Consider the following 19,167-nt stretch of genomic DNA (forward strand, 5'->3'; position numbering starts at 1 on the left):
ACAAATCATTTTTCATTATTTTCTTCAATTCGACTTTTCAAGTTTATAATTATCTTGGTGCTTGTTTTTGTAACTTTCAACATTTCTGCAACACTGCCATTTTAAAAAAAAAACAAAACAAATTTTTCCATTTTTTTTTTTTTTTTAATTGTCTGCTTATTAAATCTATGGAAGTAATATTCTTTTGAATGCTTACTAATAAAAATGCAATTTACCTTTTTTCTCTAATAAATATTGTGACTAAAGATTCAGATTTATTTTGGACTAGCAGGCCGGCTGGCATTGCCTGGTCGTAAAATATGTATAAATATTACATTTTAATAATTGCAGAATTCTTATTTATTATAAACAGAAATACTGCCATTTAAAAAAAAAAATTTTTTTTTAATTTTCATTTTTTTTTTTTTTTTTTTAACCCCAAACAAGGCATGTTGCCATTTTCATATAGGGAACCACTACCTGGGACCTAATTGTGCTATGAAGGGAGTTGAGCAACAAGATGTCTGTTTACAGTACATTTGAACTTCTACATGTCAGTAAAGTCGGGAAAGCAGGAACCCAGAAGGGAATTCCCAAGTCTAGCAGTTCTGGAGAAGAAACTATTAGAATAGAAGGTTTGCTGGCATCTGGGGATCTCTAAAAACAGACAGAGGGATGCAACATTTTGTCGGTAGGACAGACGTTGAAAACTTATTAAATCTATGGATTTAATAAGTTTTTGAATGTTTACTCAAAGAAATGCAAGTTATCTTTTTTCTCTAATAAATATTACGACTAGAGATTCAGATTTGTTTTGGACAAGCAGACTGCCCGGTCGTAAAATATGCAAAAATATTATATATTTATTAATGCAGAATTCTTATTTATTATAAACAGAAATACTGTAGGTATTGAACGTAATGTTAAATTCCTTTAAAAAAAATGAAGTAAAAAAAAAAAAAACAACAAAACTGAAAGAAACTGAGACATGTGCATGTGAGTATTATGTTTTTGGTCTTATAACAAAAGAAGGGTGGACCTGTAAATTCACCCTTGTTTGTTCGTCTGTCTGCACTTTTCTCAATAACTTCGCCTTGGAATTTTTTGAAATTTTGCACAAACATTAAACATGATATGAGTAAAAAAAAGTAAACGAACATATTTTCCGGGAAAACTCCGGTTGCCCTTTCCTAGGGGTGCCTTTTGGGTTAAAATGGCTAAAATTTACATTTTTTTGTGCTTATTAAAAAAAATTGATGCCTTGGATTTTTATAAAACTTTCTGAAAAGTTGTCTATACTTCGCGATAACTCTTAGCTGTGCTCTAGGGACTCTATTAGGGCTAATAAAAACACTCTATTTTTGAGACTATTTTACCATATTTGTGTAAAATTTTCTGTGTATGTCTATTTACCAGTTTTGCATGGTGCTGAACTCAAATTTAAATATGTTAAGGCCTTGGAGACTTTTTGGGCGCAATGTGGGGGATGCAAATGATGGACTTAGTCATTTCTTTTTTTGCATGGTGCAGAACTCAAATTTACATATGTTAAGGCCTAAAAATGGACAGTTCATTTTCACCAGGATTTGACGTCTCCTGGAGACTTTGGGGGTTAATGGGGGGGGGATAAATGCTGAACTTAGTCATTTTTTTATGCCTCGTTCACTGTGCACCCACAGGGAACTATGCATGCTTCACTTGTTTCTAGACAGTTCACTTGTAAGTAAAAAATATTAGTCTAGTTGAGATCGAAACCAAAAGTCAAGTACGATAACCATTAGATCAGCTTGACGCAATCTATAAAAACTGTTTTCTGAACCTATTTATTCTTAACCTGAAGAAGATGTGAGGGTTTCCAGTTGTGCATGCACATTCGTGTAACCGTCGACAAACCCAGTCATCTTGACACCAGCTTAAAAGTCTCCCCGGGGCCACACCTCCATCTCACCTGGTTGCATTTTTCTTTCTTCTCTGACCTCACACTGGCACATCTGTTTTCCTCGGCACATACTTTGCTTCTTCCGACCACATGGTATCCTTTTTTTCTTTTTCTTGTCACACAAGCTCATGCACACTTTCAAATTTGGATATGTGCTTTTTTTTTCGGTTATTGCTGCTAATATCTTCGCAAGCTTTTGCTGATATCTTTTTCCACGCGCTCATAATCGCTCTGTTACATTTAATTGAATTTTTTTGATTATCGATTTTCAATACTTATCAGATGCATTCCAATATCAAACCTATGTAAGAACACTCCCAGACACATAAAGTACCTTCATGTAAAATTTTAAAAAAATCGTTCCAGCCGTTTCCGAGTCCATAGGGAACAAACTGTCACGCACACAAAGTTCCTTTTATATAATAGTAGAGATTTTTACTACTTATCACCATAGATCAATACTTATAACCAAATACATAATTTCATGCAGATGTCCGAGTTCTACAGAAAAATTCCCAAGTTTGTCCAGACACTCTTGAAAAAGGTTGCAGGTTATATTGGCTGAAACGGCGTACGAATAATACGCAAGATCAGAACAGACATTCAAATAATCCAAATCTCAAAAATTCAAAAATGTATTTAATTTGTTTTCTTTCTTTCTTAGGCTTTTGTTACGTACACGCGAGCTATATTTTTGATGAAGAATAAAAATATATTTGATGTCCAAAAGTTAAACCTTGAAGAATTTTCTGGGTAAGAAGATTTCTTTTCATTTATTGATCTGTTTTTTGTTTTATTATATATATATATATATATATATATATATATATATATATATATATATGAAATAAAATGGAGGTGGAAGGACCTGGATACTCAACGTTTCGCCCGATTTATGCGGGCTTCTTCAAGAGGGATGGTCATTGACGAGAGAGTCGGAGGATTGGGGCTATATATAATGATGGGGGAGAGCAGCGTGTTTTCCTTATGTAAATTAGATGTCATATATACATGTATATACATTTTATTAAAGAAAACAACTTAAACGCGAAAAAAAAAAAAATTCGTAATTTCACTTAATTTTATTTTTATTTTACTTATTTACTGTATTTTATCATTATCTATTTTTGGACTCCATTTTATCACCTCCTATTCTTATTTTTAGATACCATCTTTTAAGTTACTGCGCTATTTTATCCCAATTCAATTATTTCTAATTTAAAAAAAAAAAAAAATTCTTTCGTAATCTCGTGTCATTTTATTTATTTAATCTATCACCGCTATATTTCCAAACACAATTTTTAATCTCTACGATATTTTATCTTTTAGACGTAATCCACTACACTAGTTTACTCTAATTAGTTCTCTCATAAAATGTATATACATGTATATATGACATCTAATTTACATAAGGAAAACACGCTGCTCTCCCCCATCATTATATATAGCCCCAATCCTCCGACTCTCTCATCAATGACCATCCCTCTTGAAGAAGCCCGCATAAATCGGGCGAAACGTTGAGTATCCAGGTCCTTCCACCTCCATTTTATTTCATATCGTCGGATTTAATCCAGCTCAACAATCATATATATATATATATATATTTTAGTGATTCAAAGATTATGAGGGATTTTTGAAGCATGAAAACGATGTTACTTTTTGTATTTACTATTTTATTTATTTTTTTATATTTCAAGCAGACCTCTGCTCTTATTCACAAAAATATCGAAATTTTTGTGACTGAGGGTGGAGCTCTGCTTGAAGTATAAAAAAATAATAAAATATTAAATACAAAAAGTAACATCGATTTCATGCGTCAAAAAACCCTCATAACATTTAAATTACTATCCTAGAAGCATACGTGGATTTTTAACATTAAACACACACACACACACATATATATATATATATATATATATATATATATATATATAATTAATGACTGACAAAAGTCTATATTCCAAAGTTCATGATGTTGACGATCTTACAATTTATTCCTTTAATTCAATTGACACTTACAATTCTTGACAGTATCTGTTTCGTAGCACAAAATCAATCACTTAATTATTATATCAGTCAGTGAATCTATTTTGTCCTTAACTCATCAGAAGAAATAGCAACAATCAACCCATCAAAAGGAAAGTGTGTACGGTAAAGTAATCAGTGCGTTTTGTCATGATTAAAAATCCGAAAATTGGAAGAGCAGCTGTAAATACCTTATATGTTTACATTATTTATATACATATATATATATATATATATATATATATATGTATATAAATAATGTAAATATATATGAAAACAATTTTGCATTTACTATAAACTTTTTACGCAAATATTATGCAAGTATAAATCATGTAGAATATCTGCATGAATATAATTACATGTAATAGTTAACTAAAGATGATCATCACATAAGAAAACCGAAGCAACTAATAGGGAATTAATTAAAATGAATGTTTAAAAGAATATGCAAATTAGCTAGATCTTTTTTTAGTGAATGCAATTCCACACCCCATATATAAGAAAATTGTATTTTCTTTTTAAATAAATAGAAAAAGGGTTTTTTAATATGAATATCAGTACACACAAAAGAAAAACGAATTTATAGGAGTATATATATTATATATATATTTTTTTTTTTTCTCCCCGTAAATTGAATAAAACGCAATTTTAATCGCTTTTTCATTCTTTGTTTTAAAAATTCCCTCGATACAGCTTTGAGAAGCGAGGGTCGAAACCGGTCAGCTGGCTCCCCATTTCTCTTTCTTTCCTCTCCTGTTCCCCTTTTTTCCCCTTTTAGGAGAGAAGATTAAAGGAATATATATATATCTATATTTATATATATACAAATTTACTTTTAATCATGAATCATAAGTCTTCCCTTCCTAATTGAAACCTGACCGCCCATATGACAGCCGGAGCTTCTAACTGTTGCACTATTCGGCTGCTGCTATGCAGGCAGTGAATTAACAATGTTTTGACATTGTCCAATATATATATATATATATATATATATATATATATATATATATATACTAGCAGTTGCGCCCGGTTTCGCTCGGCCCTATGTACTGTTCATAAGGTTATGTGCATATGTATATATTAAAAAGTGTGAATATGTAAAGTAATGCCTTTCTGTATAATAGTCTTCCTTAACTACCATAAAGAAAAGACAGACAGACATTTTCACTTTTATAGTTATATAGATTGCTAGGTAGATAGATTGGATGCAATATATAGCAATGATTTAAAAAGTATTTTTAAAAAATGACTCAAGCGCCACCACTGAGAATCGAAACTAAAACGTTCAGTTCACGATTTATTTTGCCTCTGCCGTCAATGACTGGGCTATGAAAACATGTTTACGGTAAGGCTAAATATTTAAACATGAACCAGTAGCTACTACATTCTGCATTCGTAATGCCGGCGTTCGACCTTCACCTGCCAAATTTCATTTTTTTTAATTTTCACACTTTTACACCAATTTTTCCGGACTAAAACCCAAATATAAAGTTTTGCATGGATTCAAATACCTTATATATGAAGGTTTATGCCTGTAGACCAAAAACTCTAGGAGGAGTTTGGTAGGTAAAATTTGTTAAACAAAAATTTATACGTATACATAAATATATATGGAAACAGTTTTGCGTTTACTATAAACTTTTTACGCAAATATTATGCAAGTATAAATCATGTAGAATATCTGCATGAATATAATTACATGTAATAGTTAACTAAAGATGATCATCACATAAGAAAACTGAAGCAACTAATAGGGAGTTAATTAAAATGAATGTTTAAAAGAATATGCAAATTAGCTAGATCTTTTTTTAGTGAATGCAATTCCACACCCCATATATAAGAAAATTGTATTTTCTTTTTAAATAAATAGAAAAAGGGTTTTTTAATATGAATATCAGTACACACAAAAGAAAAACGAATTTATAGGAGTATATATATATATATATATATATATATATATTTTTTTTTCTCCCCGTAAATTGAATAAAACGCAATTTTAATCGCTTTTTCATTCTTTGTTTTAAAAATTCCCTCGATACAGCTTTGAGAAGCGAGGGTCGAAACCGGTCAGCTAGCTCCCCATTTCTCTTTCCATCCTCTCCTGTTCCCCTTTTTTCCCCTTTTAGGAAAGAAGATTAAAGGAATATATATCTATATTTATATATATACTAATTTACTTTTAATCATGAATCATAAGTCTTCCCTTCCTAATTGCAATAGATATATATATATATATATATATATATATACTTAGTTATATGTTTGGGAAAAAGAATTTCAGCAAAGTGCTCTATTATAAGGAAAATCTTTCAAAATAAGAGCATAATATTCATAGTTTTATTTTTAGCAGTTTAGATAAGCCATTGGTACTGTTGGTTTCAAATCTGATAATAGGGAATTGTTTTTAGGTTCCAATATCAAGCTCTCTTCATCGGATCAATCTCATCTGTCTATAACCGGAAGTGGAAATATACACAAACCGATGGTACTGATGGCTTATCTTATGTAAACTTTTGAAAATATAAATATATATATACCATACTTTGGGGTAATTGTGCCAAATCCGGGGGTAATTGCGGCAACTAAAAAAAAAAGTGCTCTTTATATGTGTAGTTGGTCAATTACCCCAAAATACAGTGTGTGTGTGTATATATATATATATATATATATATATATATATATATATATATATATATATATATGAGAAAGGAAAGGAAATAATTCAATTTGTTCATCTGCTTTCAGATCTCTTGGACTGGAAATTACTCCACGTGTACGCTTCCTGGAACGGGAACAAGAGAGATTGGCAAAGAAAGAAGATACAAAAACGAAAGACACTAAAAAAGAAGACGAGTCGAGTGATTCTGATGATTCGTCGATGAATGAAGAAGTCTTGAAGAAATGGATGAAAATAAGAAAGCGCCAAATCAAAGCAAAGAAAAATGCCGATAGCTCAGAGGAGTCAGCTGATGAAAGCAATGACGAACTTCTGAAAAGGCTGCAGAAGTTACGGGCTAAATTCCGGGCAAAAGCAAAGGCGAATAAAAAGTACCGAGATTGGTCGGGATCTGAAGAAGAAAATGATGCAGAGACAAGGGAAAAGGGAAAAGAGGAGGCTGTCGACAGATCTGCGAGTGAAGTATCAGAAGAGGAAGTTAGTGACACATCTTCAGATGGAGTATCAGAGGATGAAGATTCTGAAGAAGAGAGTGCAGATAAAAAGTCTCCAAAAATAACATTAATGGCCGATGAAGATGGAGAAGATTTGTTAACATTGAAAAGAGTAATACCAGCGGAACCAGCAAAAGATGAGGAAATTATGGTTTGTTTTCTTTTTTAAGTTTTGAATTCAGTTTTACTTCTCTTAATATTAGTGATGGGATGATTCCAATATGTTTCCCCGATTCAAATACAATAACCGATTCTGTTGTAAATTTCCGATTCCGATACAATTACTGATTCTGATTCTTTAGAAATCTCTAACTATTAAGCAATAGACTTGTTTTCTTTTACAGATTACCTTAAAACCCTATGTAATATGTGCATTTATTTTCACAAATGTAAAAATATACTTTATGGAGTAAGTTATAGATTTTAGTTTTTCCTGATAGTTTAAAATCAATAAATATTTATCAGTTCATCATTAGGATCAGCAATCAAAAATTAAGTTTTAAGCAAAAATAAATAAATAAAAATTAATTTTTTGGCATTGGAAAATAGTTGCAAATTTTTCCGATTTCGATACCCCAAAAAGTTCCGATGGTTATAGTTAGCTAACGTACTTCCTAACTTCTGGTGTAGCACTACCGGAAGCAATGACAAGGTAAATCAGTTCCTTCACTTTTATTGTTCTTCAATATTTCTATTGTGAAGCGATTTATTGAAATAAAATAGAAGAAAAGGACATTTTTGAAAAGTATACGCTAAAAATTAACAAAATTATACAAATAAAAGTGATACAATTAGTCTTTTTTTCGATAGTCATCTGCAAGAATTCCTGTGGCGGCAGAGAATCAAAGCCAATCAACTATTTGGGGAATATTATGTATTGGATAAGTTTTTTTTCTTTTTTATAATTTTTGAAATTTTGTTATTTTGATTTCAATTATTTTATTTTTCTACTTTCATAAACATATATTTATTACATAAATTCTTAAAATTAAAAGTAACTTATTTTTTTAATTTTGTTATTAAAAGTGCATATATAGACTGATCGTGTTATTTTTCTCTGCATAATTTTGTTAATTAATTTTCAATAATGTCCTTTTCTTATATTTTATTTCAATGAATCGCTTCACAATTAAAATACTGAAGATCAATACAGGTGAAGGAACTGATTTGCTTTGTCATCGCTTCCGGTGGTAGCGCTATGCTGGAAGCTATGAAGTATGCTTGCTGACTAGAATTGTTATGACTTTTTTCGATTTACAATTAATCATCTGAACGCTACTCTGTATCTCTTGCTCTTTCTTCAGGAGTTTTCCCCTCTGCGCGAAAGCATTCTGGGTCTAGGCCATTGTTAAGATTACATGTTTCCTGTTGGCTTAGGATTGGTCCTGTGTAGATTCTTTCTCTGCTTCTATCTTTTTCTACCAACATTGTGTCTCTTTCTGTTGCCGGTCCTGGATATGACCTTAAACTATATCCAGTGGTGAGGCCCCAGCTTGCGGGCTTTGGGGAGTGTGGAGCCACCCTTTAATTGCCATTGCTCCCAGGTCCACTCTGACCCAGAGTGGTAGTACCTGTAGGTCTCAACTATGGGTTGAATAGAAACCGACTTGAAAACAACAAATATATTCTATTAAAATTTTTTTTTCAAAATCTTTGGATTCGGCATTAAGTAACCCGAAAAGGGTTGATATGCCGCAAAACAAAAACAACCAACCAATCAACCAACATTCTGTTGCTATTTTTTTTTCACTCTCTTTCTTTCAACATGGTGTATCTTTCGTTAGACGGTCATAGGATATGCTCATGACATTCAGTCCGACAGTGACTTTGTTGCTGTTCCTCTGAGATATGATTCTGCTCAGTCCTGGTAAATCAACCTTCCCAGGCTTTACTTTCTCTTTGAAAAGGGGTTAGTGTATTTCCAATCGTATGAGGTGTTTCTACCAAGGAATATCAACGGGAGTTCTTAGACATTTTTTTGTAGGTCAATGTACACTTCAAATGCGCTGCCTTTTCAAAATCACACCTAACCTTATTTCTGACACCCTAGAGAGGAAATAAATAAACAATCAAGAGAGTCACCAATCATTATCACTGCCTAGACTTTGAAGTGGTGGTGGGAGGAGGAAAAATAATATGACCCAAAATTTGAGAAACTTTTTTTTTCTGTTTTTAATTTTTTAGTTAGATTTTTTTAATTTTATTTTATAATTGTTTTATCTGATTTCTTAACTCCATTTTCATATAAGGGTTACCTCAACTCGCTATTTGATCTAGTCATGCAATAAAATGTCTTCCTTCTCTCTCTTCCTCTTCTCTTTCTTCATCTTCTCTTTCTGATCTTCACCCTTCCTCTCCCTCCTCTATCTCACTCTTCTTTCTTCTCTCTCTCATCTCTAGCTCTTTCTACTTTCTCTCCCATTTCCCACTTGCACCTCTTCTCTTTCTTATCTTCCACTCATATATCTACATTCTCTCTCTTTCCTGTCTCCAACTCGTACCCCTCCCCCCTCTCTCTCTCTCTCATGTCTCCCACTCATACCTCTTTCTTCCCTCTCTCTCTCCTTTCTCCTGTCTCTCACTTGTACCTCTTCTCTTTCTCTCTCGTCTCCCACCTGTACCTCTTTCCTCTCTCTCTCCCATTCGTACCTCTTCCCTCTCTCTCCTGTCTCCCACTTGTACCTTTCCTTCTCTCTTTTTCTCTCTCCCGTTTCCCACTCATACCTCTTCCCGCTTTTTCTCTCTCTCCTGTCTCCAATCTGTACCTCTTTTCTCTCTCTTTTTCACTGTCACCTCTTTCCTCTCTCTCTCTCTCCCACTAGTACCCCTTCCCTCTCTCACTCACACATACCTCTTCCCGCTCTTTCTCTCTCTCTCTTCTGTCTCCCACTTGTATCTCTTACTTCTCTCTCTTTTATCTATCTCTCTCTTTCTCTCTCTCTCTCGTTCCTTTTCCCTCTGTTCTCCCCTCTCCCATTTTTTTCACTTTTCTATTAACTATTCCTGCCACCTTCAGTTTCACTCTCTATCTCCCCCCCCTTTTTCTATACTATGATCACAAATGTTAAGACATTTTTTGTTGCTATTCCATTCATGTTTTTCATTCTCAGCAAACAACAATAGAAGAACCGAAAAAATCCAAGAAAGTCTTGACTAAAATCGCTTTGGCAAAAAGAGCTTTGAAGAAACAGGTCCAAATGAACACAAAGTTGAAGTTCAATGAAGAAGGGGAGGTAAGTCATTCATTCTTCATCAGATTTTGAAAAAAATTAACATTATTTCAATAAATTGTGTTCAGCACTTTACCCAACCCACCGGTAATTTCATCTGCGATTGAGTTTCGCACATTCTGACTTGCTGGAGTTGATTGAAAAATTCCATATGATCACATGATCTCTATTATTTGCATAGCGGATACAATCATTGTTGACACTTGATGTTAACTTTAGCTCATAACTAATGAGACCCAACAATATGAACGCGATTCTAAACTTTGCCGCAAGTTATTGGGTAGCTATCTTGCTTCTGAGCCACATTGGCTCAAGCTGCTATATGCTTTGAATTTATATTTTTCAGCTAACACCCTAAGTAGTCAATTTCTAAAAACCAATATACCTAGTGGTGAATGCTCTGACGAACTGCAATCACTTGTGCTCCCACGACGTGAGCACCCTCGACAAACCCGACAGGCTTGCTAAATCCCACCCCCACACTGTAGAGATCCCTAGATGTAAAAGATCTTTCTACTCCAATAGTTTTTTCCCCAGAACCGCTAGACTTTGGAATTCCATTCCAGGTCCCTGCTTCCCCAACAGTACTGACGTGAAGAAGTTCAAGTGTAATGTGAACCGACATCTTGCTGCCCAAATCCCTACATAGTACCCCAGTAGTTGTTGCCCCTGATAGTAACCCCCTACACCAAAGTGGCAATTTGCCTTGTTTGGGGTGAAAATGTAATAAAAAAAAAAAAATACCTGCTCAATAGATGGTCAAATGGTGGTACTTATGAATGTAGATGGCACCCCCCACTTTAAGTTATCTTCTGCTACCTGGGTAACATGTTAAATGCTGGTGGTGGTTGCAAAAGTGCTCTCATTGTTGTGTTGTTTAGGGAAGGTTCAGGAAGCTTTTGCCAATCTTTAGATCTGGGCAAATTTTTTTTTACCCAGGACTCTGGTTAAGGTCTTTTCGGCCTGTGTTTACGCCACCATTTTTGTAGGGTAGTGACACATAGATCCACAACTCTTCTGACTCGCAACAACTTCAGCATAATGACCGTGCCATGATCAGGTGAACTTGCAGGCAGCAAACTAGAGGAAACAATCCCTTCAGACTTGCTCTATCAGAAGTTTGATATTGATGGAAATTGGGATGCCTTACGTGCTTAGCATCTCAAGTGATTTGGCCATGTACAGTGTGCCACATTTGATTCATAAAACTCACTATGTCCATCTGTCTCCATATTTTCAAACTCTATCTCTTCTGAAACTAAAAGTTGCAAAGCGGCACTAGGGGCCTCAAATGATTGGATTTTTTATGGATCATTCTTTTATGGGACTTTAGCTGGTTAAAATAGTTTTTAAGGGGTCAAAAATCGTTATACATTTTGTACCTTCCTCTCAGTATATTTTTCATCAGTTCATATGCGTGTCATGTTGGTACAGTGGTAACATCACCAGCTTTGAATGCTACGGTTTTGCTTTGGGTTTCGATTCTAGCTGATGCCACCCAGATACTTTTTGTTTTACTTTTGAAATCACAATTTTATAATGATACTAGCATTTCAGCCCGGCGTTGCCTGGGTGTTTGGAGGTGTATGCTGAGCAAAAAAAAAAAAAGTGTAAATTTTTTTTTTAATTTGACCCCTATTATGACCCCTTAAAATTTATAGTTTCGGGCTCAAATCACTTTATTAAGTTAGATCCAGGTTCAAGAACCTATATCTAAAATTTCAAGTGTCTAGACCCAAAATTGTCGGAGGAGGTTGGTAGAGTTCTTAAAGGTCAAATCGTTGAAATTTGACCCCTTAACAGCCAAATTTCTGGCTAACACCCGTCACATCGATTTTCCCAAATCTCAGTACCCGGTATTTCAAATTTCGAGTCTATAGACTAAAAATTGACAGAGTTATTGCGTAGGGAAATGTACACAGACAGACACACAGACAGACAGACAGACAGACACGTTCACTTTTATAGATATATAGATATACAAAATCTGGACAAATTAAAGTATCATATTTAGGCATATTTTATGACTGGGCAAAGCCTGGTGGCCCTTCCCCTGATAGTTCTGCATTAACTCTATATTTCAAGCATGGGGATGTATGGAAAACCTGAGTGTGTATGAAATGATTTGACTTTTTTCAACAGTATTCGTATCAACTCTATAGATTGAATCACATAAAGAGAAGGTGTCAAATGTTGTCTGGTGTTGTCCAATTCTACACTTGCAGCACTTTAAATCTGTGAGTTTCGCTTTTTTAAGATCCCTTAAGCTTTCTAAAATCAAAATCACATAATCATGATTTTAAACATAAAGTTTGCGATCATTATATTATTTTAATCTTTGTAAGGGGCCATAAAAGTTGTGGAGAACTCTTTCATTGGCCTTTGGACCAAGATCACAGTGTAGTATCTGCTCTGATGCTATACTTCACCCTTTCTGTCCTTGGTCAGTGGAGGAGAAATCTTTCATGACTGGGACAATTTTTTTCTCGATTTATCGGAGAGGGACCTATGTTTTCAGTGGCATCCGTTCATCCATTAGTCCGGACGATTCCCGGATAACCGTCCATGACTTTTTTCTGAAATTTTGCCACAAGTTGTACTTCAATACGTAGATGTGTACAACAATAAAATTTTTTTTAACAAAATTCTCGTTGCACTCCCAGGGGCTCAAAAGGGGTCAAAAATGCCCTAAAATGGACAAAAAATTACATTTTTGGCCCCATAATTTTTTATCCATCCATTAGATTTCACTGAAACTTGGCCAAAATGTGAAGGTAATTGATCCAAATATACATTCAGTATCGCTGACCCTGGCAAAATTCTGATTTGCATCCCCCAGGGGCTGGACTTAATCGCATTTTATTTATTTATTTATTTTTTTTTGATAAAGATTGAAAACAAAAAAATTGCTTCACAAACCACGACTTATTTTCCAGACTACTTGGCCTTTTGGTCAAGATCAAAGTGTAGTATCTGTTCTTCAGATGCTGCACTTCCATTTCTTGTTCTCTTTCACAAACCACGACTTACTCATTTTTGGTCATTACTCCCTCACATGTCACTCGTAGAGGGGGACCATGCACGCGCGGCTTGTTATTTTTGTTCCTATCCAGTGCTTCTTTTTGGGGAACTGGAGGCAAGTAAATAGGAACTATGTATTGAATAAAAATTTTATTCAGTGTCAGATATGAGATGTTTTAAATGTTGTATAAGTTTACAGATGGGATATTTTTCATTTTCTTTTCGTCTTGCAGGAAATTCAAGATGTCTACCGAGAGCGTCAAACTGCCAAAGATGCATGTGATAATTCCAGGGTTGGAGGAATCGATATAGAAGAAGCAAAAAAATTTATGCAGACGGAAGATCAATTTGATAAGAAGTTGTACCAAGACAAAGTGAAAATGCAACATAAAGTAAGTTTAATAAGTGAAGTCACTAAATATCGTATTGATAGTGAGAAAATAATTATGTGTAGGCATTAAAAATATTATTTTTGTTAAATATTATTGCATGAGGAGTCATTTCAAGTTAAAATTTATTTTATTTTACGCATCTCAACCTGAGAAATACAGTTTAAATCTATAAACATTACGTAAAGAATAACAAACATGGCGGTCAACGCCATATTTATTACTTGAAGCATAAAAACTTTCTCCAAAATTACTGGATTTAGCATTAAATAACCCAAAAAGGGTTGATATGCCATACAACAAAACAACCAAACCAAACTCCATGAATAAATATTTGAAGATATAAAGAACTTGAAGCATAAAAACTTTCTCCAAAATTACTGGATTTAGTATTAATGACCTGAAAAGGATTGATATGCCGTAAAACAAAACATTGCTTCTACACTATTGGAACGAAATTTCGGAAATCGGAAAACTGAATTTCACATGAAAACAATGGTATCTATGTATTCCTTGTATTTATAAGACGATTATATAAAAAAAATTACGAAAATCGATAAGGTAGAAAATTATTTATTAAAGAAAATAAAAAAAATAGAATTTGATGAAAACGATCATAAAACACAAGAATTCCCCTGATTTGATTTAAACAAGATGGCGGCAATTTTCACCTGCTAACACGATTAAAGTTGTTTTGTTTAATAATTTAGTAATATTCAGGTAATTTCGACTGCATAATTTGAAAGCCACAATTGTAACTTATAAAAACTGACAAAAAAAATCAGTTGAAACCATTGTTTTTTTATCTGAAAACTCCATTTATTGACTATGAAATTTCATCCTAATTCTGTTGAAGCGCTAACAAAACAACTAAACTAAAATTAGAAATGCTAGATTAAGTATACCAAATATTGTGGCCTTTTTTTCCAGTTAAATGACTTGCATGTTCGTCATAGAACAGTTGTCACAAAGTTGATAGAGTTCAAAATAGACTTCGTAGCCTCGTAGGAGATGTCCTTTTCTCTTCCTTGCAACCTCTATCTCACAGAAGAGATGTTGCGAGTTTGTCTCTGATGTATCGTTATTTTCATGGAAGGTGTTCAACTGAGCTTCACTCTATGGTCCCCCCTCGCCAAACTTTCACAAGAAACACTCGTCTAGCTGTACACACTATCAATAATTCCCACCACTCTTTATCTGTGCCTAAACCTAACCGTAGATTCCATGAACAAAGCTTCTTTCTTAGAACTGCACGCCTGTGGAATTGTCTTCCGTTTTCCTGCTTTCCGGCTGACTACAATATGGTTGTGTTCAAGTCTAACGTAAATAAGTTCTTGATGAGCCGTTCTATATAAGTTAACAAATTTACCAAATTTTCATTACTAATGATTACTATATTGTCCAATGTCTACTGTACACTCTTTAACCCTTATCCTTGAGTGGCCTCTTGGCCTTGATAAGTGGTGATGCCTATGTACAAAAAAAAAAAAAAAAAAAAAAGTTAAAGCAAACCAATTAGGTGTATTAACTTGTGAAAAGCCAGTTTTTTAATGATTTTTTTTTTTTTTTAATAATTTGTTTTAATTATCTTTGCAGGAAAAACGTTTAAAGGCAAAAGAGAAGAAACGATTGGAAAGGAAAGGGGAAGAGGTGAGTACTCCTTTTCTTTTATTAATCTGGTAAAGAGTCGAATACCTTGCTATACATCATTTATTATAGCATATTATTACTACCAGCGTCTACCAAGGCTATATCTGCCCAGAGGAGCAGGTAGTAAAAGGTCTGTCAAAGATTGACCACCAACACTGAGCCACTATTGTGAGCACTGAGCAATATCTGATGAGCTCCTAGAATCCAAACCTTAAGATGGTATATGAACACCAAGAAACAAAAACTGGGTTTGTATTACTGTACACATAGATTCGAAAAAGTTGTCAAAAAACAAATATATAACAAATAAATGTTATCAAAGGCAAGATAAGTTACTTTTCTACCAAACTGGATATATTTTTCGTGTTTTTATTCAATGTAACATATTTATTCAGCTTGAAAAACATACAGTGTTTACCGATGTATTGGAAAATTCAAGATGGCGTCTGATTATCTCTTTAACATGGTAAGTTTGGGAAAAGGTGTTATAAATAAAAACCCAGATAAAATACTGTTAAAAACTCGCTCAATATATGTTACCGTGACATAGGTTGACATATATTCGGCGGGTTTTTAATAGTATTTTGTATAGTTTTTTATTTATAACACTTTTTCCCAAACTTACCGTGTTAAAGAGAGAATCAGACGCCATCTTGAATTTTCCAATACATCGGTAAACACTGTATGTTTTTCGAGCTGAATAAATATGTTACATTGAATAAAAACACGAAAAATATATTCAGTTTGGTAGAAAAGTAACTTATCTTGCCTTTGATAACATTTATTTGTTATATATTTGTTTTTTGACAACTTTTTCGAATCTATGTGTACAGTAATACAAACCCCAAAAACTAGTATAACTACCTCCATCGCAAAACCGGCCAAACATTTTGGACAAAGCTGTCTTTTGAATGAAACAGAAGACAAGCCTGCAATGGGAATAGGCCAGAAGTTGGCAAAATTACACAAAGACCTTCCATTACAGAAAACTGGAAGAATGGGCCAACCAACAGTGTGCCAAGTATTTCCCGGATAAACAGGAATATATAGATAAGGAAGACTCACTGAAAAGAGGATCGCTCAACTATGATCAGTAGAGAATGATAATGGCCGCCCAAGATCGAATCTTGATGACCTACACTTTTAAACAGATGATTGGTCTCAGTAATAACAAGTGCAGGTTTTGTCACACAGAAGTAGAGTGTGAGTCACCTGACATTTATTATATAAAAGGCAAAATGTTTGTCAGTATCTGTGTGTCTACCTAAAACTTTCGACATACGCAATGAACACTGATAAATTGGTATCGTTAGAAAGATCGATCTCTCGGACGACAAATATCCCAAAATTGTCCAAAAACATTAATTCTTTGACCGTCAACTGGGCCGTTTTTTACAAGGATGGGTTATTTTTTGCGTTGACAGTTTTGCAAGTCATTCACGCCTAGTGATCTCAACGTACATTTAAAGAACGTTATTTCGAAGGCTCGTGATGTCATAAAAGTCGCCGTGGGCGAGACAGCTAACGCGTTTGCTTTTTTTCACCTCCTTTTCCTCTTTCACGTTACAGGTTCAAGCCTGGCTATTGCGGCTAATTTTTCTTCTTTTTTTTTTTTTTTTGCGCTCGTACGGGTACTCATGGTTATTTATTTATTTATTTTTTTTTTTTTTTTTTAGGGTTGTAGGTTGCTTAGTAGCCTTACTATATCACCTCTTGACACCCGGGCAATGCCGGGTAGCCATGCTAGTCCAGTTATAAAGTTCTGTTAGGGGACAGCTATTATACCATGTGATACAATGAAGTGTGTAAATATCTCCACTGGAAAATGTGTAAAAAGCAGAATATCCAGTCATAGCAGGAGGTTTTAAGAACATATACTAGAACGGACAGTTAGAAATAATTCATACATCATCCATTATGAAATTCCTACAACTACGTATCTAGAAAATGGAGCTGTTAAGCTTGATGTAGTGATATGGAAGAAAGGAGAGAAAGTAGCAACCCTAGTTGAAGTGTCTCTAATGATGCTGGCTTAAATGGAGCCGAGAGGAAGAAGATAAAATACCAAGGTGTTATGCACGATGTAAAAAAAACCTGGAATCATAAGATCTCCATCATTCCATTAACTGCAGGAGCTTCTAATGATGGAGGTCTGAACAGAGCTGAAAGGGAGAAACAGACCAAATATCAAAGTCTCATGTATGATATTAAAAGAAACTGGAATCTTAGGGAGATATCAATCATACCAGTTATTATAGGTGCCATTGCGGCTAATTTTTCTTTTTTTTTTTTTTTGCGCTCGTATGGGTACTCATGGTTATTTATTTATTTTTTTATTAGGGGGTAGGTTGCTTAGTAGCCTTACTATATCACCTCTTGACACCCGGGCAATGCCGGGTAGCCATGCTAGTCCAGTTATAAAGTTCTGTTAGGGGACAGCTATTATACCATGTGACACAATGAAGTGTGTAAATATCTCCACTGGAAAATGTGTAAAAAGCAGAATATCCAGTCATAGCAGGAGGTTTTAAGAACATATTACTAGAACGGACAGTTAGAAATAATTCATACATCATCCATTATGAAATTCCTACAACTACGTATCTAGAAAATGGAGCTGTTAAGCTTGATGTAGTGATATGGAAGAAAGGAGAGAAAGTAGCAACCCTAGTTGAAGTGTCTCTAATGATGCTGGCTTAAATGGAGCCGAGAGGAAGAAGATAAAATACCAAGGTGTTATGCACGATGTAAAAAAAACCTGGAATCATAAGATCTCCATCATTCCATTAACTGCAGGAGCTTCTAATGATGGAGGTCTGAACAGAGCTGAAAGGGAGAAACAGACCAAATATCAAAGTCTCATGTATGATATTAAAAGAAACTGGAATCTTAGGGAGATATCAATCATACCAGTTATTATAGGTGCCATTGCGGCTAATTTTTCTTTTTTTTTTTTTTTGCGCTCGTATGGGTACTCATGGTTATTTATTTATTTTTTTATTAGGGGGTAGGTTGCTTAGTAGCCTTACTATATCACCTCTTGACACCCGGGCAATGCCGGGTAGCCATGCTAGTCCAGTTATAAAGTTCTGTTAGGGGACAGCTATTATACCATGTGACACAATGAAGTGTGTAAATATCTCCACTGGAAAATGTGTAAAAAGCAGAATATCCAGTCATAGCAGGAGGTTTTAAGAACATATTACTAGAACGGACAGTTAGAAATAATTCATACATCATCCATTATGAAATTCCTACAACTACGTATCTAGAAAATGGAGCTGTTAAGCTTGATGTAGTGATATGGAAGAAAGGAGAGAAAGTAGCAACCCTAGTTGAAGTGTCTCTAATGATGCTGGCTTAAATGGAACCGAGAGGAAGAAGATAAAATACCAAGGTGTTATGCACGATGTAAAAAAAACCTGGAATCATAAGATCTCCATCATTCCATTAACTGCAGGAGCTTCTAATGATGGCGGTCTGAACAGAGCTGAAAGGGAGAAACAGACCAAATACCAAGGTCTCATGTATGATATGAAAAGAAACTGGAATCTTAAGGAGATATTAATCATACCAGTTATCATAGGTGCCACAGGGCTTACGAAGAAAAACCTGAAGTCCTACCTAACTAATATTCCCGGTGAACCAAGTGCAAAAGAGATCCAGACAATTGCACTTAAGGGAACAATGAGGATACTAAAAAGAGATCTCGGGTGGTTTCAATAAAAAGCGGAGCAATGTTGGAAGCTGGTTTGGTTGCCCC

General features: G+C 34.3%; 1 protein-coding gene across 1 annotated transcript in view; it reads left to right on the plus strand.

The window, feature by feature from the left end:
* Positions 1–19,167, plus strand: part of LOC145285909 (putative ATP-dependent RNA helicase DDX10) — a 67,497-nt gene that overhangs the window by 37,995 nt on the left and 10,335 nt on the right. The window contains exons 13-17 of the mRNA XM_080134388.1: positions 2,583–2,671; positions 6,689–7,265; positions 10,225–10,347; positions 13,599–13,757; positions 15,351–15,404. Of these exons, the coding sequence (XP_079990514.1) occupies positions 2,583–2,671; positions 6,689–7,265; positions 10,225–10,347; positions 13,599–13,757; positions 15,351–15,404 (1,002 nt within the window). The remainder of the gene's footprint in view (positions 1–2,582; positions 2,672–6,688; positions 7,266–10,224; positions 10,348–13,598; positions 13,758–15,350; positions 15,405–19,167) is intronic.

The sequence above is a fragment of the Euprymna scolopes genome, chromosome 10 (assembly GCF_053919585.1).
Source record: "Euprymna scolopes isolate OS-2025 chromosome 10, ASM5391958v1, whole genome shotgun sequence".
NCBI classification, from domain to species: domain Eukaryota; kingdom Metazoa; phylum Mollusca; class Cephalopoda; order Sepiida; family Sepiolidae; genus Euprymna; species Euprymna scolopes.